The 23,357-nt window shown below is 43.9% G+C and overlaps 4 protein-coding genes across 6 annotated transcripts; 2 read left to right on the top strand and 2 right to left on the bottom strand.

The window, feature by feature from the left end:
* The first annotated feature begins 229 nt into the window (after nucleotides 1-229).
* LOC115759151 (tetratricopeptide repeat protein 19 homolog, mitochondrial) lies at nucleotides 230-1,873 on the top strand. 2 transcript variants are annotated; one of them, XM_030700006.1, is made up of 3 exons: nucleotides 231-1,184; nucleotides 1,279-1,426; nucleotides 1,482-1,873. In XM_030700006.1, the coding sequence occupies exons 1-3, from the start codon at nucleotides 478-480 to the stop codon at nucleotides 1,740-1,742; spliced, it is 1,116 nt and encodes a 371-aa protein (XP_030555866.1). In that variant the 5' UTR covers nucleotides 231-477; the 3' UTR covers nucleotides 1,743-1,873. The 2 variants fall into 2 exon arrangements, with proteins under 2 accessions (XP_030555867.1, XP_030555866.1); XM_030700007.1 differs by lacking the exon at nucleotides 1,482-1,873 and having other exon boundaries at nucleotides 230-1,193; nucleotides 1,279-1,362.
* A 52-nt stretch (nucleotides 1,874-1,925) lies between these two features.
* Nucleotides 1,926-3,447, bottom strand: LOC115759150 (protein catecholamines up). The gene is made up of 2 exons (XM_030700005.1): nucleotides 3,030-3,447; nucleotides 1,926-2,971 (listed from the first exon to the last, which is right to left on the bottom strand). The coding sequence occupies exons 1-2, from the start codon at nucleotides 3,358-3,360 to the stop codon at nucleotides 2,007-2,009; spliced, it is 1,296 nt and encodes a 431-aa protein (XP_030555865.1). The 5' UTR covers nucleotides 3,361-3,447; the 3' UTR covers nucleotides 1,926-2,006.
* A 397-nt stretch (nucleotides 3,448-3,844) lies between these two features.
* Nucleotides 3,845-21,583, bottom strand: LOC115759144 (E3 ubiquitin-protein ligase MIB2). 2 transcript variants are annotated; one of them, XM_030699996.1, is made up of 7 exons: nucleotides 21,433-21,583; nucleotides 9,190-9,286; nucleotides 7,559-7,726; nucleotides 6,814-7,483; nucleotides 6,441-6,603; nucleotides 4,603-6,373; nucleotides 3,845-4,538 (listed from the first exon to the last, which is right to left on the bottom strand). In XM_030699996.1, the coding sequence occupies exons 2-7, from the start codon at nucleotides 9,254-9,256 to the stop codon at nucleotides 4,180-4,182; spliced, it is 3,198 nt and encodes a 1,065-aa protein (XP_030555856.1). In that variant the 5' UTR covers nucleotides 9,257-9,286; nucleotides 21,433-21,583; the 3' UTR covers nucleotides 3,845-4,179. The 2 variants fall into 2 exon arrangements, with proteins under 2 accessions (XP_030555856.1, XP_030555855.1); XM_030699995.1 differs by lacking the exon at nucleotides 21,433-21,583 and adding an exon at nucleotides 10,213-10,291.
* Nucleotides 10,846-12,240, top strand: LOC115759152 (endonuclease III-like protein 1). Its single transcript, XM_030700008.1, has 4 exons — nucleotides 10,846-10,998; nucleotides 11,055-11,435; nucleotides 11,497-11,667; nucleotides 11,724-12,240. Exons 1-4 carry the CDS (start codon nucleotides 10,861-10,863, stop codon nucleotides 12,126-12,128), a joined length of 1,095 nt encoding a protein of 364 aa, XP_030555868.1. The 5' UTR covers nucleotides 10,846-10,860; the 3' UTR covers nucleotides 12,129-12,240.
* Nucleotides 21,584-23,357: the final 1,774 nt, after the last annotated feature.

The raw sequence follows: 23,357 nt of genomic DNA, 5'->3' as shown, positions 1-23,357 counted from the left end.
TCAGACGTTTGAGAATATGATAGGTTAAAAAATACATGAATAAAAAGGATACAACCGTTACAACGTAAAAGGATTCATTTTAATAATGAATTTATGCAAATTGTTGATGTTGTGGCATTCTTAATTTGAATATAATAGGTTCATTTATGCTGTTCTTACGTAAACGACAACAATAACTAATTTATTAGTTGACAGCAGTAGCTGTCAATTTCATTTTAAGAGTTCTCAGTTTAAGGAACACCACCATTATAAATTGAAAAACAAAAACACGTAAAATTAATGTGCAATTTTAAGATGTATTTTTAATAATTTTAGACATTAATATTTATCAAATGCGTTAGGCGACACTAATTAACCAGTCACGGACCGCTCTTTACAACACTGTTTTGACTCATATTTCGTAATTGGTCCGAACGACCAGTAAACGGATTTACCGTATAAATTTTAAGTTAATTATAGAATGCATTGCACTACAAAATGGTGGTGAAGAATTTTGGTAGGATAACACAAGTTTTTTCTCGGTTGCGTTTTATGCGTGGCATTGGTGCAAATACAAATGATCACACAGTCAAAGCGCGGAGCAGCTACAAGCCGATGACACAAGTATCCCGATCATTATGTAGTGTTTACACCCGACACCAACAGCGACAGAAGTCTGAACGCAGCAGCTCAACGTATCCCAATCACACGGCGCTGATATTCACGGCCGCGTTTAGTTTTAATTTTTTTACCGTCGGCGATGGCAGTGATACCGAAGAAACGCCCGAAACGAAGCTGGTGGATACCATAAAGCGTTCTATATTATGCATACAAAACGAGCAATACGACAAGGCCGAACAGATGCTGCATCTGGCGCTGCGTATGGCCCAAGATATGAAATCAGCGCACGGCATTACCTATGTCTACGATCTGATGGCCAATTTGGCCATGGAACGCGAACAGTTTAAAAAGGCCGAAAACATATTTGTGGATGTGATGAGGCGCCTAATGTCCGAGGGGCATACGGAAGACAGCCCCAAAATACTGCACATTAGCTCCAAAATAGCGCACATGTCGCAGCTGCAGGGCGAATTGGAAAAGAGCTTTCAGGGATTCACATGGACACTGCAACGCCTAGCTAAGCTGGTGCAGGAAATGCCGCAGGATAGCGACATACTTGAGCTATATGGCTTGACTAAGAACTGGTATTGAAGGTTGTTCCATGCTTCCTAAAAGCCAAAGGCAAAGATTCAGCTTAATATGTTTAAACTAATATTGTATTCTTTAACGTACCCGCAGGTTTGGACAGCTGCTTATGAAACAGGGCAAATATGAGGAGGCCAAGAACATGTTCAAGGAGGCCCTAGCCACACTGGTCGAGGTCTATGGCAGCCTCAACGATGCCTCGGTGACCATTTTGAATAACATCAGCGTGGCCTATGTGAACGTATGTTAATTTAGCTCTGAAAATAACTTTTAAATATTATTAATTGCATTGTTAGCTGGAAAATTACACCGAAGCCAAGGAAACTCTATTACAAGCACTGGCCATAGCCAAGGAGCTAAAGGATGCCGCCCAGGAGGGCGTCCTTCAGGCTAATCTGGGTTTGGTTTACCTGCGCGAAGGCCTGCTAGCCGAAGCGGAAAAGTTCTGTCGGCTCGCCTGGAAAATGGGCAAGAGTCAGAAAAATGCAGATGCTATTGAGCAGGCCGAGTATTGTCTTAATGAAATTAAAGCCACCATAAATGGCCAAGTTCGCTAGAACATCAAATTTTATTTTGTATCATTACAGTTTGACTTTTTGAAAAAGAAAAAAAAAAAAAACAAAAGTAATGCATGATATAGGCGCCAAAAACACCGCTATTAAATAACCTTCGAACAATTTTCTATTAATTAATTTTGTTTAATTTTTAATGTGATTTGTTTTCAAGTTATTTTCATATTGTATTTTACATGCCCACAAATTTATTTTGGAAGTACATACGGGCCATATTTACGAAACTATTCGGCTCCTCTGCGGCTGAAACTATTCAAACTTGGCTATAACAATCATTAGCGCCACGCCCGTTAGCAGCGCAACAATTTCTTTAAGGGATTGTTTGAGCTTCGTCGATTCCTCCAACAGTTCCGGCAGCACGCTAACTGTGGCTATGTATATAAAACCACCCGCTGTAAAGGGAAGCACCCAGGGTGCCGAGCTGCCATCACTGCCGCCCGCACCGAGCAGAGCCAACGCTGTGCCCGCTAAGGCGCCGAGCGCTGTCACCAGCTGCAGCAGCATGGCCTTGCGCCGGGAGCAGCCCGATTTGATGAGTATGGCGAAGTCGCCAATCTCGTGCGGCACCTCATGCAGCAGTATGGTTATTGTGGTAACTATGCCAATGCTGTTGCCAGCCAGATAGGAGGCTCCAATGGCCAAGCCATCGGTGAAATTGTGCGCAAAATCTGCAGCCAAATTTAAATAACCTGATATTTCCACTTCGTTCTCATCATCATCAGCTTTCTTGGCCACCGCTTTGCTTGGCTTCGTTGAGGACCTTTTCTTATCGCCTGCGGCAATCTCCTTCTCCTTGATTACTGGTTTGGGTTTGGGTGCGCCGTGACTGTGTCCATGTCCACCCGATGCTCCGCCCTTGAGTATGCGCACGATTTTCTCCACAGACAAAAAGGCAATAATGCCGCCCAATACCCATAGGCCAACACTCATATCATGCACATGAGCGTGTCCCTCGCCATCCTCGTGATGATCATGATGATGATCATGATCGTGGCCGTGCTCGTGCTCGCCATGGCTGTGCGGGTGGGTTGCATGTGGTATCAAATGTAGGAAAGCATCACCTAACAGACCGCCGGACGCAAAGGCCAGCAAAACTTTTAGACGTGGTTTCATCGCCTCGCTATTATCTAGCGGAATAATGTAGAGCAGCACAAATGGAGCGGCACTGATAAGCAGCGTAGAACCAATTGAGTGCAGCCAGATACTCTTCATATCTGTTTAAAAATAATCGATTACAATAACTAAATGCACTTGTTACTAGCGGAAGCTCACCCAGCGGCACCGACTTTGTGTGCTGGTGTTCGTGATGTTCGTGATGTCCGTGGTGATCATGATCGTGGTCATGGTGGAGATGGTCATGATGATCATGGCCGTGGTCGTGGTCATGATGATCATGATCGTGGTGATGTTCGTGATTTACCGGCGGCGCATTTTTAGCATCAAAATTTTCATTTGCTTCGCGGGAGTATTTAAAACTGGGATTGCTTTGACTCTGGCATATTGTGGGCAGGGAGAGCACTATGGCTACGAGCAGAATGCCAAGTGCTATCTTCTGATAGAATTGAAACTTTGTCGGCTGCAAATCAGCCAATTGTTTTGACATAGCTAGCCGGGTTCCTATACACACGCGTGGGTATTATCTTATTTTTTTTTAATATATTGTGACGTGTGTGTTTTTTCGTCGCGTTATGCTCAAGTACAAGTACGTCCGAAAGCGATATGTACTCAGTTTGTTTGCGTTATCGATGCTATTCCATATTTCTTATTATCGATTAAATGCAGTATTTTTTTGACGATGCAATTTTGGTATTTTTTCTGGCGTAGCGTTTGAAATATCAAGTTTAGTTTGTTGCCCTCTTAAATTAATGAAACCCTAGTATCAAGCAAATCGAGCTTTATGTGCCGATACATGTGTAATTTACTTATTAGAAAGGTTGATGGCTTTAATGCAGAAACTTACCCTGGAGGAGCTCTCTAGTTTTTATTCCGCGAAGTCCTGACACTGGATACCCAGCCAAGTGTGATTTTCATGTTGTAATTTGAAGATCACAACGACTCGAAGTCTTATTTGGCGATAATTCCCAATATACAGCTCAATTGCAATTAAAATGCTTATATTATTAATCATCTAATCGTATTTAGTTGGGTTTTCGTTGTCGTTAAACGATGCTAATAGACTATAGACGTGTGTGTGCGTGCGTGTGCATGTGTGTGTGTGCGTGGGTATGGTACGTGCAAAATAATTGTTGTTTAATAAATAATAAACTTGGTGAGTTAACGCAAGCATGGGTTGTGGAACGAATGATAGTATCAGCTGTTGATGACACGCCACTTAAATCCTTGATAATATATAAGTTTTAAACATCTTTATGGTGTATATACAAGCCACTTTGGTTGCGTATAGCTAGAGTGCACCGAGTGCTCAGTACAGATTGATCTTCTTTAGTATCGTCTTGCGGCACATGTGGCAAGTGCGCAAGGTTTCGGCACAGTGGGAGCAGGCGCCATGGCCGCAGAGGAAGGCCACATCCCGTTTGCGTTCCATGCAAATACCACAAAAATGAGACTCTTCGAATTCCTGCACCTTGTTTTCCAGATAGCGCAAGAGATCACCGGATGGCAGGCGCGCCTGATCGCTGGGCGACGATGTGGATGACAACTGATGGCCGACCACCAGACGTCCATTGGCGTCCAAGCGCCTCTCGATGGCAACACCACAGCGCAGGCACTTCTTCATGCGTATGCTGCATTCTTCGCAAGCAATTTGATGCAGACATGGTTCTAAAAAAAATGAATTTGTGATTAATATAGAATGTGGCTATTGTTGGGCTTCATATTGGCATACCGAAGCGCACCAGCTGCAGCGGCTCATTGCACACAATACACTCCTGCTGGCCAGAGATAAGGCCCGGCAATGCTGCTGCTGCGACCGCACCGATCAATGCAACCTGCGGCAATCCGCCTGACTCGCTGCTCGTTGCGGCACTGCACGTTGTTCCTGTTTGTGCTGGTGGCTTGGGTGCTTTTTTACGGGGCGCCACCTGAGGCGATACACTGCTGGCTGCATCCGAATTGAGTTTCTTGTTGCCTGGTGATGGTTGCATGCCAGCAGCAGCAGCAGCTGCTGCTGTTGCCTCGCTGGGCTTGGGCTGCGTCAACGATGGCGGCGGGGGCAGCGTTAATGTGCCTGCACTTACAGTCGCTGCTGCATCCTCGCCAGCAGCAGCCACAATCGCTGGCGTTTCGTCAGCTGCGCCAATGTCTAGAGCTTGCATATTGCGCTGCAGCGGCGTCGGTATCGCCGCCGTTGGCACAGTGGGCTCCTCCGTTTGCTGGCCAAAGATGAGCTGTCGTATATTACGATCGGTGATCCATTCAAAAATGCTGGCATTGGCATTGTTTAGCTCGACGCGGCAGCCATGTCGCGATAGATAGATCAGAACGCTGTACATCAGACGATCCTCGCTGCGCACGCTCGTCTGGGTCAGGCTGACAAAGAACTTGTGTATTTCGGGCGCCTCCTCCGGTGATGGTTCGGCTGCCTGCTGTAAATTGGATTTCTTAATGACGCACAAGTGCATGGCATTGTCGCCATCCTCGTCCTTGGCATTAATATCGCATGATAGTTTCACCAGGCGCTCTATAACGCTTGCATGTCCCTGCGAGACGGCCAACAGGAATGGCGTTTGCCGTCGATTGTTGCGTATATCTAGCTCGGCCTGGCCCTCGGTGACCAGCGTTTCCACGACCTGTGCATGCCCGTTGAGCGCAGCCAGATGCAGTGCCGCAAAGCCATCGTCCTTGCGCACATTGACCAATTGACGCGACAGCTGAAGAATCCGACGAGCGGCCACCACGTTGCCCTTGAGCGCTGCGTGATGGAGCACATTGAAGCCGCGATTGTTCTTGACCGTAAAATCTAAATTTGGTGCATTGCATAGAAGTTCAACGACTTCGGTGTTCTCCTTGCCAATAGCATCGTGTAGTGCCGTATCCCCGTAAGAGTCCTGAATATTCACATTGGCATTGTGCTGCAATAGTTCGCGCACGCAATGCGGCGTCTTTTTGTGCGCGCAAATGTGCAGAGCTGAGCAGTGACTGGAATTGAGGAAATTGACCTCGGCGCCATGCTCGAGCAGCACTCGCATCGTTTCGGGTTGATTGCCAAATGCAGCATAATGCAAAGCTGAATCGCCCTCCTTGTCAACGACATTCACATTGGCGCCCTTGGAGATGAGGTAGGTGACCAGCTCGACGTAGCCCTGATGTGAGGCCACCTGTATGCAAGCCTTGCCGCCGCTCATAACATCCACCTGACTAGGATTTAAATCCAGGTATTGCTTCACAAAATCCAAATGACCCTGTGCCGCCTCACGCACCAGCTTATCGGGCACCGAGCTGCCAGAGAGACCAGAAAGCGGTGTCATCACATGATCCGTACGGCGATGGCTCAGATCCATCATGCTATTGGAACGTTCCGCTGCCGTTGCCAATGGCGAACGCTCCAGTTTGACACATTTCGGATTAAGTGTCCACTCAAAGCCATCATCCAGCTGCTGTATGCGCAAATCCCCATCCGAGTACACCTTAACCACTTTACAGAGTTTGCCCAGAGCCTAAAACGAAGCACATGAGTTAGTTAAGTTGCAACATAATCTAATTTATTCCCATTTTGGAACTTACATAGCGCATGATATCAATCCATTCGCCGTGTCCCTTTTGCAGCTGCTGTACTTTTTGTGCATCATTTATAATTGTCACCAAATCGCCAACGCGAAACGATACAACCTTGACGAGTGCGGCGGGATGAAAGGTCCAGCGATTGGGACAGTTTTCATATTGGACTCTGTAATTGGAAAAAGTAGCACAAAGCGTTAAATAAATTCTTAAAATGGTCGGATGCAAACGTGACTTGAATGCATTTTTTTTTTTTTTTACGATTTTTCTATACTTGCGTCAATCTTAAACGAAATTCTAGCTTTCTAGACTTTGATTTGAGCTGTGCGTTCATCATCAATCATTCAATCTATCAGTCAGTCAGTCTTGCTATGCTCACCGTATATCTCCCTTTTCGGTGATGCGATGCACTGTGCCCAGTTTGACCAAATGCTCGACCATGCGCGGATTCCAGCCACCATGTCCCTGTTGTAGCTTCATCAGTGCATCTACCTCGAGGCACACCTTGACACGGTCGCCCACAGAGAAGCTTGGCTTGACCATGGACACGATTGGCTGTTGTTCCTCGGTTTGGCCCAGCACTGGCATGTGGTCCTTATAGTAATGTCCACCGCAAGTTGCTGCTATATATTTCAGATCGACGTTGCCCTTGTGGCCGAGTCGATAGACGTTAGTAGAACCGGTTACCCACGAGACGTTTGCTACACTGCGACAAGATTCGTTGTCCCAGCCGCGTATTTCCATAACACGCCCGGTTTTGCCCTCGCCGCCGTCCTGATTGTTCCACTCCCAGTCTGGACCTCGCACAACCCTCGAGCCCACAAAGATGCCGCGTAATTGTATGCGCTCCGAGCCTTTACGCGCTGGCACACGTACTCCCAAGGATGTGGGCGTAGTATAACGCACAAACGTATGCTCCAAATCGTGCTCATTCGCGCCGTAGCAGAAGGCGCACAGATGATAATTGGTGCACTGGGCACACTTGAAGACAATGCCAGCTATGCCCGCCTTTGAGCAGCCATCACACACGACATTCGAATGACGAACACCTGGAAATGTCGAGGGAGGAGGAATTGTTTAAATGAAATCTAGTTTTATAGCTCTCGTTAGATAGTTTCACTTACCAACTTGTGCATTATCCACAATGATCAGATCGTATTGATTTTGATAGCCCACTCTGTAGTTGGTGCGATGTCCCGAATCCCAATTGACCACAACCGTGTTCTCCGGTGAATGTGTGGATCCACAGCGTCCTATTTCACAAACGGTGCCAACGTGTCCTTCTCCGTCGTCTGTTGGTTAGAAATTAAAAATCAATTGAAATGGATTTTGTAATGGAGCTCAGTTTCTTAAATTTTTCACAGCTTCCTTCCCCCGTTTCAGTTTGCCGACAGCTCAAGAGCTATTTATAAATTAAGACGCTTCACACCCCAAAAGAAAACGAACTACCAAGAAAATGTTTCATCCGGCGCGAATACCACAACGACTCGGAGCTCTTGGCTCATGCCAAACATCTGCCCCACAGCAAACAGCGCGAGAGTTGTATAGGAATTTCATTTGGATACAGATACGGCGTCTGCAGCTGCACTCTATATTTAAATATGCCGATGCCCAACTTCCCAGCACCCCCATCCTCTTGGCCTGTCAGTTAATAGGCGGTCGTTTGATTTATTTTTGACATTAACATTGTGTTGGGGCAGGACTGTAAATGTTAACATAGACAATGTTAAAGTTGCGCTGTTAATGATTATTTATGCTTTTCCTGCCCGACCATCGCTAGGAAAAGAAGTAACAGGATGCGAAGGCTACTTCGAACCAATAAATTATATATAATTTTAAACAAGATCAACAGCTGCATTTTTCTGATAAAGAAATCAGTACCAGATGCATACCTTTTATAGGTAGATAATGAGACTGAATATTTGGTAAGTAGCACAAGAATAACTCACTTTGTGGAAACGTTGTTAAGCTTCCCCCGTTTTTAATAGTTTTTTGGTCGCCTTGTGGCAAAAGAGTTATTACATATCAGAAGTTTGACGAAGGTTGAGCAACTTTTTATATTATAAAAACAATTGTAAATAAACACAAGTGTATGAAAATATTTAACATTTAATATTTAACATAACCTACAAATGTTAACAAACCATCAAAATGTTAGTAACAGCCCATTAAAAAGCTGAGAATATTCGTCTTGCTGTTCATTCTCTTTAAAACAACTGTTTAGCTAATAATTAAGATTTAAATGCTATTTATATAACTTTATTTCTCCCCAGTGCCGTGCTGCAGCTGCAATTCTGGCCAGCCCCTCCCCTGCTCCATGTCTAAAAATACAAGATATTCAAATGGCACGCGCCCCAACAGGCGACGACGACAACGTCGACGACAGGCAGCGCTGCACTTCTTTTATGACAGTGGAGTGAAAAATTATGTGGAAAGAGTCACATATGTGTGTGCACTCTCCTGTCCCCACCTCGCACCTCTCCTACCACTAGCCCCAACACATGTTGTATATTATGTGCGTTTAAAGCGGCAGCGCCAAATGCAGAGACATTTGGGAAACATTCCGTTGTGAGTGCGGCTAAAAATAGCGCCCCGTCCTCTTTACACTCACTGCCAGCAATCAAAGTGCTGATCGTTTATTGTGTGTAAATAGGTACACACAGAGAGAGAGAGACACCCATTCAATTATACATAATATAAACAAATTGTTTTAGCTAGTCAATGCCTGAAATGGGTAAACAAAATAACATCCTACCTTGATTCGACCAAATCCAATTTGGGCCGCGTACAACACGTACGCCGGGCGGAATGGAGGCGCGCATTCCAGTATTTGATTGTTGCGTTTCAGTCGCCTGATAACAAAAAAAAAAAACTTTATAATATATGCTAAATTATTGATAAATTATGATAGCATTTCGAATTTGTGTCAAATACATTGCTGAATTGTGGGGGAGAGCATCGAATATATTTGGGTCAAACGACAAAACCAGCGCATGTCTAACTGGAAATATACATACGTATGTATGTTTATGTATTTCAAGATGACGCGGGCTACCTTCTTTTTTTGCAGCACCTCGAATGGCACAAAGACAATGCAGGTAGCGTAGTATTTAAGTACATATTGTTATATAGTATTTACTACGTTCTATAGTATTTAAAGTATTTTTAAGTAATTATCTAGGCTGGACAGTTTCTTTTGGCAACAAATTGCAAGGTTGAAGAGAAATGCAGGTAGTGCAAGTTTCACCTCATATTAGTACATAATTAGTACACTACTTAAAGCTTGAAAACTGGAATATAATTATAATTAATGCTGGGCATTATCAGCATCAATTAAAATCTGTGTTAGATAAACTGTAAGAGCTATCTAAATATTCTAAATTTGCGTTAGCACGCGCTCTTCGCTTTCAAATGCCAAATGACACTCTTTATTGGATAGAAATATGAATCAGAATTAATAATGATTAAGAATGAAAGTGTGAAAACAGTTGTCCTCACATTATCTGAGGCAGCTGTATTTGAAGGAGTCGCCCAGCAAAACTAAGAAATTGAAGTGACGCATGAGATAAGGCATATGGTACATATGTATACCCTATATATCAACATATCTACACCCACATGTATATAGATACAAATAAATATATGTAATGGGGAAATGTACAAATTCCATCCAGCGATTACGCATATTTTCCGCACTTCAACATCACACAGCAACTAATTATTTCGAAATTATAACAATTTGTTTGTTATTTGTTGTGATGGGGGACACACGACTTACCAATGCAATTTTTCGTTTCCGTCAAATGTACAACTCTGTGTGTGTGTGTGTGTGTGTGTGTGTTTGGAAGTACTGTATATAATTTATACACTTTTATTCCAGCAATAACACTTAAATTCTTGAGTCTAACAATGCATTTTTGTGTGCGTGAATCTCTCCCACTGGCACTAATAGTTTTAACATTTATTGTTTTATAATATACACAAAATCCGATTCATATACAATTTATCGCACAATCAGGCATTATGTGTAGTTTTATATATTAAATTTAACTTTATAATTTAGTACACCTAGTAATCGGGATTAAGCTGCAACGTAGCAAGCATGTTAATTTATTTGTATTAACCAAAATGGTACTTTTTAAGTTAATTCTACTTTAATTTTATGAATGTAAAACAGTGTGGTTGCAAATTGCAATGAAAGTAAAGTGTAGATATTGCAAAAATTGTTTTCGAAAAATACTAACAGCACATGCTCCTCACTTGACGTGCGACTCCACACTGAACGAGTGCGTTGCTCTGGCAACAGGCATAAACACAAAACAGCTGTTTTACACACATGAAAACGGCCACACTGCAAGCCAGCTGCAGAACGCAAGTTTCTTTGTGCTTTTCTTATTGTTTTACAATAATTGAATTTTGTTAATGAATGCTGCGTATATACAAAAATTGTTTTAGAGCCATGACTAGTCAAAACGTCAGCGGTAAGACAACTTTGTCAAGCAGACTGGCTAAACAGATTAAAGTAACAAAACCAAAGGCCACAACTGCCAAGCAAGAACTGTGGGTGAGTATGTTTAAATAGGCTTCAAATTAACCTTTAAGTTTCTTTTCAACATTCAGGACATTGAGGATTTGCACAGCGTTGCTGCTACAACTGCGCCACGCTACTTTTCACCTGTGCAAACACGCAAGCAGCGACAAGTGAATACACTGCCCAAATCAAATTTGCCCGCCAAAAAAGCGCGCCAGGATGAAGTTTCAAAAACCTCCAAAATAAAAATTGGTACTGCGACTATAATTAAATGTGAAGTGGTGCCGCCTAACGAGACCTTATTGGAATTGAAAGTAGAGGAAGCTGCTGCCGTTAATACCGAGCAGGACTTTCCAAATGCCAACTGGTTGCAACATTTGGAAAACATTCGCTTGATGCGCTGCGAAAAGCCGGCGCCTGTGGATACTCTGGGCTGTCATCAGTGTGCCGATCAAAATGCCAATGAAAAGGTGGTGCAGAGTAGTGGCTTAATTAGGTTAACAATATTTAAACAATAATCTAAATTAACAGACGCAACGGTTTCACAAATTGGTTGCTCTGATGCTCTCCAGCCAGACCAAAGATGAAACCACTTTTGAAGCCATGAAACGTTTGAAAGCGCTAACTTTAACTCCTGCCAACATACAGGGTATGCCAGCGGTGGAGCTGGAGCGCTTGTTGCATCCTGTTAGCTTCTATAAAGTTTGTACAACACATAGCTCTAAAGACAGATATCTCAAATTGAATCTTCATTTCAGAACAAAGCCAAATATCTAAAGCAAACCGCGCAAATACTCGTGGATAAGTACAACGAGGATATTCCGGATAATATACAGGAGCTGTTGAAGCTACCGGGAGTTGGTCCCAAAATGGCGCACATTTGCATGGCCACGGCTTGGAACAAAATCACCGGCATTGGCGTCGATACGCATGTGCATCGCATTGCCAATCGCTTGGCTTGGCTAAAGAAGTCCACCAAGGAGCCAGAACAAACGCGCGTTCAGCTAGAGAGCTGGCTGCCGCGTCCACTTTGGTCTGAAGTTAATCATTTACTTGTGGGCTTTGGACAGACTATCTGTACGCCAGTTAAGCCCAATTGCTCCGAGTGCCTCAATAGGCATATCTGCCCGGCATCGGCATCTGTGTTGGCCAAGAAAAAGTGAGCAAATTTTTTTTTTTTCAATATTAAGTTCATTCTCATGAAAAGCAAAGCAAGGCTTCATGTGTATTATTAAATTAAATATGTATAGATTTGAAGTATTAAATATCAAGCTAGAAATCAAAGCAACAAATGATGGGCAACAATTTGTTTTAAACAAAATATGTAATAGGGCCAAAATATTACATTTATAGGACAACTAAACATGGCATAAAGCTTCCTATCAGCCGCTGCAGTTATTTTAAATAGAGAACATCTTTTCACAATTCGTGCTCAACTAGAAAACAAACATGACATGCATATAATATATATACACATATATACTATATGCATATATATATATCTGATAGATGGGAAAAGTTGCGGCACGATTGACATGTACGCCGCATTTGAATTCCAATACGCGGTCAAAGTTCGACGCTGCCAGATCCTGTTGTCTGACGCGGCAACAACATCGCCTTTTGTGTATTGACCTCATGGCGTGAAAGTATTATTCAATAAATTGCTCTTCATTTCGACTTGGGCACATGAATTATGTGCACAAACAGAAACAGCAGCAACGGCAGCAACAAGGAACCGGCGCACGTGACACCTTAAGCCCACACCCACACCCACAACCAAATCCAAATCCCTCATACCCCCGCGCAGAGTCATCAAGTTATGGCTGGCGTGCACTCATCATCAGCTTGGTTGCGTGCGCGCTTTGGTTAGGCGGTTAGGCAAGCGAAGGGAATGGGTAGCGCAAGTTTGGGTTTGGGTGGAGGGCGTGGGGGCATTGGTGTCGAGACAATCTGTGGCCTAGCATGGCTTATAAATGATGCACAGGCTCAGTTCAGTTCAGACGTGCGCCCACAACCAGACGTACAGACAGCACCATGCTTCCCCCCGACCCAAGTCCACCACGCACCCACACACACCCACCCACACCCACATACAGACATAACTTTTAAGTTCGAGACTTCAACGCCCCGTTTGTCAGGCTGTAATTCAACGCTGTTTACGTGTTCCTTTCGCCCCCCTCCGCCAACCATCCACATCCGGCGTGCGCAGCAAGTTGTCTGTGTTGCCGGCGCCATCGCCTGGGTGGGTGGCTCTATGTGGGTGTGTGTGTGCGTGTGTGTGCGTGTGACGGGTGGGCTATACTACTTAAGCGTGCGACAACAACAACAAGGAAACGTCCATCTGTCGGCGCAGGCACGGAGTCATGCGAAAATGTTTGTCTGCCGATGTATGTGTGTGTGAGTGTGCCTTGTATAAGCACAACACACGCGCGCGAACACACACACACAGACAAACACAGCTGCATAAGGATAACCAAACTCCCTGCCGTTAGTCAAGTCGCAGTCGCACAGTCAAGTGGAACTCCAAATGCGTCAAGTGAGCGCAGCGCGATATGCGTCCTTATTCCTTAAATCCCCCCCAGGCTCCCTCCACCCTCCGCCACTCTCTTACCGCCAGCCACTTGTCGCCCTTATCGTGCACCCACACGAAACAGTAACAAACTTTGCTACAGACATCCTGTGGCGAATTATGGTGCTTTTTTGATTTAAGCCCGGTACGGTGCGGCCTTATACTGTCCTCCCCCGGAGCAGTCAAGTGAACCACTTTACTAGTTGCTGGCGTTTCACGGCTTTTACAACTATGTATTCTTAGTGGTTCGTTGCTTGAAGCAACACGTTTATATTAATTTGTTTGTTATTCCTTCAAATATTTATCAAAGAAATATAATTAAATTTAGTTTGCCAGAATCATAAACGAAGCTTTCACCAGAGCTTCGGTTATTTTTTCGGATTTGTTTGCGTCAAGATCAATAAAAATAACGGACAAAAGAACCGAATCGGATTCCAACATAGATCTTTTTTTTAACATTGCGATTCGCTCGCACAGTATATACCAGAGATAATTCCTTTTCGGTTATTTTTAGTGGTTTTTTGTTTGAACGAACCGGTTCACACCTAACTGTATATGTGATCACTTGCATCACTAGTTATTATGAACCAGTTCGGAATTAAGCACATATATTTTAGTTCTCTGATCCGATCTCTACATAACCGTCCTCAAAAATTCTGTATGCGAATTTTATGCAAAAAAAAAAATCGTTATAGGGCTGCCCAGACACAGATGTTACCCACACGGCGCCGTCAGCTTTGAATTCAACTTAGTCAGCCACAAAACAAAAACAGGAAGAGTTGGGTGCGGGAAAGGGGGGCGACGGCGGTTGGGTTAAACAAGGAGCAGGGTGCGATGACAGCAACGCACCGCCGCCGCGCTCACCCAAACGGTATGTAAGAAAAACTAAAACGGGTCGCTTAAAAATGGCGCAGTTCGCGTTGGTGCGGGCAGCATAAACAATATGACATAAACAGGCAACGTGAGTGGGCGAGGGGGCGGTGCGGGTCGGTTGGTTTGCTAGGTGTCGAGTCCTTGCACGAGCGTGCAAATCCCAAGCACAGGGCACAAAACAACAAAAGTAAACTTGTGAAAAAAAATACAAATAAAATCCACATCCACACGACGCAAATTGTATTTTTCCTTTCTTTTTTTTTCTATTCTTTTTTTTTTGTTTTGTTTTGTGCTGTGTCCATGTCCGTACGTTGTCCTACGTCCGTTCCAATTGCTGGCAACAACTGGCGGTCGCTGCCGTCACGCATCAAGCATTCATGCCATGCAGCAACAACAACAACAGTAGGCGCCCTGCCCGTGTGCGCACACACACACACACACACACACACACGCAGAGACCCACACACAGAGCTTACACGCCTCCGCACGCGTCACACGAAAGCACGAAACCAATTTGAGCGCCCACATTCTCTCTCACCCAATTAGTCGCACAGACCCGCACACACTCACACGCACGCTCAGACACACAAACACATGCACGCAGCCCACTCTCCTTCTGCTTTATGCCATCCACATCAGCCATCGTTGGCGTTCGCTTCGTGTCGTTATCCTCGCGCGCACGCTGCTGCAAACTTTTTGTTGCTATTGTTGTTGTTGTTTTTGTTGCTGTTGTTGCCCTTTTGCCATCATCAACGCCATCAGTAGCGTAAGTTGTGCTGCCAGCGAGCCTTGACACAGCGGGGGCGAAGGGACGCACAGCCGCAAAAAACGGCAACAACAACTACTTCAGTATGCGCGCCTGTATATATATGTATATATGTGTGTGTGTGTATGTATGTATTTGCCAACGTTGCCGACCAACAAGCGACACGATAATCTCGCACGTCGCATTTTTAGTTGCCGCACCCACCGCACCCGGCACGAACACAGTCATGGTCCTGGCAGAAAGCCAAATGTGGCAAGTAGCTGCTGCTAGCGTTGCGCCAGTCGAGCATGTGGGGGCGGCCAGGTCTGAGGTTATGGGGTTGCCAGTTTGCCAGTGAGTGCGCCAGACGTTGGCCGGGGCGTCAGCGGCGGCAGAGCTACCGACAAATGCTTTCGAATTGCCATGACAATCAAAATGCTTACAGGTACAGTGTGGCCAGACGTAAAATTAAATATATTTTATTTGCTTGAATGTGTGGTATATACCAAACGTATACTAATTAGCGCTTAATTTCAAATATGCGCGTCTATAATTTGGCTTACGATAACGATATAATTTTACAAAAATTCTCACTTTTCAGCGCTCTTTCGACCACTGTGCTGGCGACACAAGTGCGACAATATCAACAAGCGTAGCTGCCGCCAGAGCTTGAGCCTGACGACGCCCATCAGACACACTTCAGCTCTGGCTGTCATTTCGCTTGCTTGTGTATGTGTGTCTGTTTATTATCGCCAGTGCGACACCCTGTCCAGGCCCAGCCCCACCCAAACAACGACAAGCTCGACCCCTCAAGCAAACAGAACTTTGTCGTTCTCAACGTACAGTGGTGCGTTTAGCAACAAAATAGTTGAATTATTTTTTAATGATAAAATTAATCAAATCATAGAAGAAAAAATCTCTTTGAAATATGTTTTATTGGGAATTCCTGCAAGTGCTTTTTAGCAGTATTTTTTTCGTCTAGTTTCCCATTTTGTCTTGGTATTGATTGGTATTCAAATTAAATTTTGTGCCACTGTGCTACCCCGTTACATTGCTAGTCAAAAGCTGCCGCCGCCAAAGACAAATAAAAAAAAAATTCTATGGCACGGCACGGAAGCATGTTGGCGCTGGCGGCATTTGGGACGCATAACGACGACGTCGATGACTGCCCTTCTCAGCGTCGTTGTCCTGTATCCTTGCCGTGCCCCACGTTGTGTCGCGTCGCGTCGCGTTGCCATTTTTACCCAGCGCACCGCACTCTTGAAGTTTGAGCTAAGTGACATGCTGTTTATTGTTGAAGGGTGTTAGAATTGCGCGCGGCGCGTACATACCAGTTGATTTGTGGAGCGAGAAATTATCATGCCAAGCTTGAACACCGCACGCGCCCGTTGCTTTTACACGGCAAGCAAATATTTACATCTAGCCACGGCTCGCAGCCGTGGCCAATTAAGTCAAACAACAATCGTAAATTCCATCGATTGGGGCTACCATAACTAACTTCATGGGGGGGATGAGGATTTATTCATTATGTTGAAGTGAAGTTTATGAGATTTTCTATATCATATATTTCTATCCTAAAATACAATCAATGCATATTATCACAAAAGACTTTTTAAGGCAGAGTTTAAAATACCTGAACATGTTCAAAATAAAATATAGTTGATCTCAATTCAAAATAAAGTAGACATTTTTCAAATCCTGTTAAATTTGTGTGGAGTTGGATGTTGAACCCACAAAAAAGGGAGATCTACAAAAACTCTTCATAAAAATGTTTACATTCCCAACACTGGTTTTTCATAAAGTAGATGTAATAGTATTGAAAATATAGCAAAGGATCACACAGCCTTTAAGAACCCAAATCATATTTCATTCAAAGAAGCTGAGTGATGAAAATATTGTACTTCCAAGTAGCAGTAGTTCATTGCAACAACAATTATTAGAACTCTTCGCTTTAATATAGCGTAACATACGTTATTTTCAAACAAAAAGCTAAAAAGTTCAAGAAATTTTTCAAGCCCACGAAAGTATGCAATAGAAATTTTCCAACACTATTAACTCTGGCAGCATGCAGGCAAAGGCAAAGGCATACTTGTTGAGTGTTGCGGGCTTTTTGCACAGTGTAACTTTTCACTTTATGCGCAACGTCGGGAAAAAAGGTCCTGTTCACGCCATGCCATGCCGTCAAACATACAAACAGGACACGAGGACAACGGATTGCCTGCCCGCCCGGCTGCTGTGGTAGCTATGTACACCATGAATGTGCACAACGCCAACGTCGACGAGACGCCAAAGTTGCTGGTTGTGGCAACGGCTGCGTCTGTGGCAGGCCAAGCGCCGCAATGGAAAATAAAAATGGAAGGAAAAGCCCCACCTCTGCTGCCCCTGTCTGTCCATTTGTCCGTGGCACGTACTTTAGAAATTCCATGCAGATGTGCGCCGCACGCCGAGACGTGTGTTTTGATTTTCTGGCAAAAAAGGACGTCGAGAAGAGCAAAGCCAAAGCTCAACGAACGAACGAACGAACGAGCGAGCGCGCGCGCACCCCTAAAGCGAAATAAGACAGTACTCGACTAGAAAGATACCCTGTACAAGACACTGTATTCTCCCATCTTTATATACGAGTGCATGTAAAATATCACATATACCCCATATCACAGTCTTTCCATGTCCAAAATCGAGAAAAAATGTATTTTTGAATAATTTCATCTGTTTGCATTTATATATTTGTTTATACAAAAAATTTATGTTTTCTTATATCTGCTAGCTTTAAAAGAATTTTCAACAAAATTTGGTGTCTAGTTTTTCGAATCTATAAAATATTTCCAAAAATTCCAGGCTAGATTTCGATACTTATCGATTTTCAAATAATGATTTAGTGGCATGAAAAATATTCATTGAATATTTTTTTTTTTTTACAAGAACCCACATACCATTGTTTAAACCTCTAGCTTTAATAATCTTTGAAAAATCCTCTTAAAATCGAGGTAATGTTTCGATATTTATAGATTTTTAAGCAATAGTTAATTGTAATGTATATGAACTTTGTCAAATTTGCGATACATGCCCAAAAAACGGGGTTAGATTTTATATTTATAGTTACCGGACAGACTGCATTTCCAATTAAATCGCTCTCTCCCAAAATTTTAAAGACAGATGCGTACTTCCAGGCGGAGGGATAGTGGGACTTGGCGAAGCGCATTATACTTTATGGAGTAGGCGGAGCCATCTGCTGCCTGTTATATACATTGGCACAATTGCAATATACCCTTTTTTGCTCATGCATACAGGGTACCCCACAAGCAGCAGCCGCGCCAGCACACAGTGTGCAGCTGGCTTTGGGGATTGTGGATTGGTGGGCGGAGAAGGGTGGTGTGGGCGGTTTGGGGTCTGCGACTGGGACTGGCAACGCACGAAAGAGCAGCCAAGCGAGCAAACCGTGAAAAAGTGTCGACAAAAAACAGCAACGGCAACAACGACGGGCAGCGGCAGCCCCAAAGGAAAAACTGGCAACAAACAGCAGCAGGAGCGGGAGCGGGAGCAGGAGCGGGAGGAACAGCAGCAGCAGTGGTTGCCGTGGGAGCTGTGGGTTGCAGAAGTTGAGGCAGCAGCTGCGCCATTTGGTGTGGGTAACGAGCCACGCGAACGCGCCCTTCCTGCTGTTGACTGCCAGGATGGCTGCTCGACTGCTCGACTGCCTGACGGCTTGGTTGGGGGTGTGATCCAGCACTAACGGAATAATTGCTGGCAACTCCACCAACAACAACAACAACAGCAGCACACACACACACACAGCCAACGGAAGCCAGACGTACTGGCGGCGGCAGCTTGCGTTGGCTGATTTTGCACACACGCCCACGCCCACGCACAGCCGAACACCCAGCTGGAAGGTTGTGCATGAAAAATGCACTGAAACATGCTTTTGACAGCGACTCTATGCAAGTTACGCTGAATAAAGAAAATATTTTGAATAAAATAGACTAATTTTCATGCCCTCCTAATGGCCAAACAAGGGAAGTACTTTTATAGTCTGGTTATAATTTTAGAAACAATTTTCTAAAAAAATATAAAATAATTTAATATATAATACGCACAATAAAAAAGTAGAGCCCAAAAACTATTGTGGGGAACTGAGACATTGGTTTTACATTTTTTACTTTCCGCAAACTTCTCATAGATAAATAGCAGAAAATGATTTGCAGATCGTTAATTTCACTCTAAATGAAAAAAAAACTGAATTAAAGGATACAACACAGTTCAATACCCTGAACTTTTGCCATACGCCAATTCATGTTCCACTAAAAGATATTTTTAACGAGGTTTTTCTGAATATTATTACTCTTATACTTTATAAGAAATGATCTACTGCCCTATAGGACTTGAATGCTGATGACTGATTTCATAGAACTTCACAACATCACAGCCCCATGGAGGTCTAATGAGTTTGAGCAGCTCAAAAGTTTCCTACAGGGTACACAAACACATCCTCACAAAGGTCGCGCCAGAGGCCGTAGGGTACGTTTGGTCCCTTTATTTTGTGGTGTGTGTGTGACTTGCAGTGGGTGTACTTCGATTTGTCACGAAATTCGTAACACATAAAAGGAAATATATATACATAAATATATGATACATCTGCCGATATAGCGATATAGTCATGTCCGCCTGAAGGTCTGTCTCTTCCCTGTCTCTTTCATAGCCAATTTATCATTCAGTCTTAAAATTTTCTTGATATAATACGGAAAGAGATAACACTATAATATAGAGCCCATAGGAGCAATCGCCAGTAGAGTTTTCCTATTTAAGGAGTCATTATGTTTCAAATGAAAGCTTTTGACCGAAAATAAAATACGAGTTTTTACGAGTTACGAGTTTACGAGTTATGCAACACTTTTCTTTAGTTATTGTATCTTCACGAGCTATGCAACACTCTTCTTTAGTTATTGCAGCTTCGCGAGTTATGCAACACTCTTCTTTAGTAATTGCAGCTTCACGAGTTATGCAACACTCTTCTTTAGTTGTTGCACAATACTTTTATCGTATATCACACCTCAGTTAGGGTATTTCATATTCGACGCAATGTAGCTAACTGTTCTGCCTTGTTTTATTTTTTTGCTTGGTGTGGAGCCGTGTAGCTGTCTAACACGCCATGTCCATGTGGTGCTGGGTCTGCTGTTTGTGTTGGTGTTGGCGTGTGTCGTCTGAAACGTTGCTGCTGTTTGGATTGTTGTTGGTTGTTGCTGTTGTTGCTGTTGTTGGTTGTTGCTGTCGTTGTAATAGGCATTCCGTCGCTGCTTTAGCTGCTAGCAGCCTTTGAGCATTGGCATGGCTTTTTAGCCGCAATGCCGCGTCGTTGGCAAGCAACGTTTGCTCCTGGCTGGCTCCTGGCATGAGTCTGGGCTGGCACGTCCGCTCATTCATCCGTTTGGCCCCACCCAACCCGTGGCTGCCTGGTCTGGCTGGTTACATGAGAAAACTTTGAAACTGAAGACATGGCGGGGCTTGAGGCACGAACCGTTTGGACAGCCCGGACAGCACGGACAGCTTGGGACGGACACACTGAAACGCTGCTGTTGCCGTTGGGCATAAATGGATGGCGTTGGCTGGTCGTCTGGCCCCGGCTATCCATCGCCCCGTCGGCCCCCATCCCATCCCGTAACCCAATCCAAACCGGCGAGTGGCGGTGGCAATGTCTGATTGTTAGTTGGATTTGGGCAGAAGAAGGGCAGCGCCAGTTCAGGCCAGGGCAAAGCCAGTGTTGCGTCGGGACCGTTGCCACTTGCCAGCTATAGAGAAATTGTCATAGGAATCATCATCGGCTTCGTTAGATGTGGCCTCAGTGGTAATTGTGGGACATTTTGTTGCCACCATTTTCTGCACACACACAAACCCTAACACACACACACACACACAGACACTCACTCAAACACAATGACTGCGTCTGATTGCGCGTCACGGCGGCTCGGGGCACTGGCTCCGGAGATAAACGTTGAAAGCATGGGTCGTCGCCAGCGGGCAGGTGGCTTATGGTTGGGGAGTTTTTGTGATTGGGCAACTGGATTGTACGAAGGAGGGCGGCAGGTTTATACAACGGGGCTTTTATGTATGCGTAACTTTTTATGCACGCGTCCCCAGGTCGCAACGCCCGCCTGTCACAGGTGCGCTGCTCTGATGTTGTCGGTTGGTCGGCTGGTCGGTTGGTCGTTTGGGGGTCGGGGTTTTGGGTCTTGCTGGTTTTGCGGGGGGTATGCGAATGTCCGTAATAGCTAAAGAATTACATACTCACACTAAATTGGCTGAAACAGGAAGCGTAGTCGTTGCTTCATTAAGCAGAATTTCAGATGACGCTAGACAATGGGCGTGTTAAAAGCTCGACAGAAATGCCTGAAGTTTTGGCCAGGTGTCTCGCAACAGTGGTCAGAAGTTTTGTTGTTGTCTGAAATTTTAATTAAAATACATGTTTTATATGTGCGCTGGCGTGTAAGTTTATGTGATTATTGTGCAATTGACAGATGTCCTAAAATTGTATGGCTCACAAATGAGATATTATTGACATAAATGTGTTCGATCGCAGCCAACTTAACTCGGGTGCTACAAATATTTCACGCTGCCAGATCGTTTTAATAGTTGGATCAAATGTAAATATATTATATGAGACGCTAAACAAGCAGGTGCCAAACTACAAAGAGATTAGTGTATATTGAAGAATGTGAATGGAAATTTCTGATAATCCAGCAAAAACGAAGACGTCTTTAAAAAAAATCGAATCGTTCAATATATATAGATATTCACAAAACTTTTTATTTAAAGAGACAATTGAATAACATTCATTTGAGCAACTAAACAAGGGATGGAACTCAAAATTTAGTAGCTAGTTTTTTTGTCTTTTTTAAGTTTTGTTCTTTTTTTTTTTTTTTATCAATTTTACTGCTAAAGTCTAACATAAAAAATTTGCAAAGGTAGGGTCGGCCCTACTGGTCTGAGAGATCGACTGGATGAGACTTCTGCAATCTCCTCCTCACTCGGACTCTTCCAATTCTACGTCTCTTTAGAAGGCGGCTAGCCGATTTGGATCATATATATTTAAAACGTTACCGACTTTGGGCACTCCTAGATCTGTTTCCCCTGTCCCTGACTGTAATTACCTAGTACAGCTACCTATCCCACTGTTTTTTTTAGCGTATGTGTGGTTCTATTACCAAGTTAATACGCAAGCCTTTAAGGCCACATGATCTTATAACGTTCCAATAAAACGCGAAAATAGAGGTGCGTGCCTAAGCGTTTTATACCCTTGTTAAGTTGGCTGCGATTATATGTTGCGCTCGCAGTGTGGCAGCGCTGAGAGGCTGGTGGCAACGCTGTAACTTACAAATTGCCTGCATACAAAAACAGCAGAAAAAAACAAGGTGCAAAAGAAAACAGAAAACAAAACTAGCGAAACCATAAAATACTTAATAGCAACAAGCGCGGTCAGTCGCACCTGTACCTGGACTTAGTTGTTGTTATTTTCTTTCAAATATATACACACTCGCCCACACACACCCATACACAGACATTCCGTTGCGCCTTTTGTGTAGGCAACACAAAATATTTCAAGCATCAACGTGGCAGGTCACGCCTATTGAGCAGCAAGCGAAACCGAAAGCCGCGTTGCAACGCGCGCCTACTTAAAAGCGGCTCAAAAGTGCGAGCTGCCTGGGTAAACGGATTTCTCTTTTGCCTTTTTCTATACCCTTGCCAAGTGTATTATATTCTTGTCCCGACTTATGACATTTCCAATTCAATACGGTATACACATCCATTCGTGATCAGTATCATCAGCCATGTTTCTATGCTTGGTATTCCTACAGTTTTCCGTCATTTTGTTGCTGACAGTACGGCCGGTATGAACCTCTATATCATATAGCTGCCATATATCTAAATTTGTTGTTATACAAGATATGCGTAAAATCAAAGTAATATCGGACCACTATATAGCTTCCATAGAGACAATCGAACGTATTTTTAACCTTACGTTTTTTCAGCTATTCTGAGCTCTACTAAGCTCCTAACATAGGTATGTGCAAAATCGTATCAACAAAGGACTTCTGTATTATCTAACCTCCATAGATTTTGTATTAAATCAATAGAAATATAACCCGTAGCTTATTATATGTCTGCAAGGGTATTTGCTCTTCGGCGCCTTAAAGCAGCTCTTCTTTCTAGATTCCC

The sequence above is a fragment of the Drosophila novamexicana genome, unplaced genomic scaffold (assembly GCF_003285875.2).
Source record: "Drosophila novamexicana strain 15010-1031.04,08,12 unplaced genomic scaffold, DnovRS2.1 tig00000193-arrow-pilon, whole genome shotgun sequence".
NCBI lineage: Eukaryota > Metazoa > Arthropoda > Insecta > Diptera > Drosophilidae > Drosophila > Drosophila novamexicana.
This window is presented reverse-complemented; position numbering and strand designations above follow the sequence as displayed.

Coding starts and splice junctions, on each gene's coding strand:
- LOC115759151 (XM_030700006.1), top strand. CDS start 478: ATGGTGGTGAAGAATTTTGGTAGGATAACACAAGTTTTTTCTCGGTTG. Junction 1,185..1,278: donor TATGGCTTGACTAAGAACTG/GTATTGAAGGTT, acceptor ACGTACCCGCAG/GTTTGGACAGCTGCTTATGA. Junction 1,427..1,481: donor TCAGCGTGGCCTATGTGAAC/GTATGTTAATTT, acceptor TTGCATTGTTAG/CTGGAAAATTACACCGAAGC.
- LOC115759152 (XM_030700008.1), top strand. CDS start 10,861: ATGCTGCGTATATACAAAAATTGTTTTAGAGCCATGACTAGTCAAAAC. Junction 11,436..11,496: donor ATCAAAATGCCAATGAAAAG/GTGGTGCAGAGT, acceptor CTAAATTAACAG/ACGCAACGGTTTCACAAATT. Junction 11,668..11,723: donor ATCCTGTTAGCTTCTATAAA/GTTTGTACAACA, acceptor TCTTCATTTCAG/AACAAAGCCAAATATCTAAA.
- LOC115759144 (XM_030699996.1), bottom strand. CDS start 9,256: ATGCGCGCCTCCATTCCGCCCGGCGTACGTGTTGTACGCGGCCCAAAT. Junction 6,604..6,813: donor ACCGAAAAGGGAGATATACG/GTGAGCATAGCA, acceptor TTCCAATTACAG/AGTCCAATATGAAAACTGTC. Junction 4,539..4,602: donor GCTGCAGCTGGTGCGCTTCG/GTATGCCAATAT, acceptor CATTTTTTTTAG/AACCATGTCTGCATCAAATT.
- LOC115759150 (XM_030700005.1), bottom strand. CDS start 3,360: ATGTCAAAACAATTGGCTGATTTGCAGCCGACAAAGTTTCAATTCTAT. Junction 2,972..3,029: donor CACAAAGTCGGTGCCGCTGG/GTGAGCTTCCGC, acceptor ATTTTTAAACAG/ATATGAAGAGTATCTGGCTG.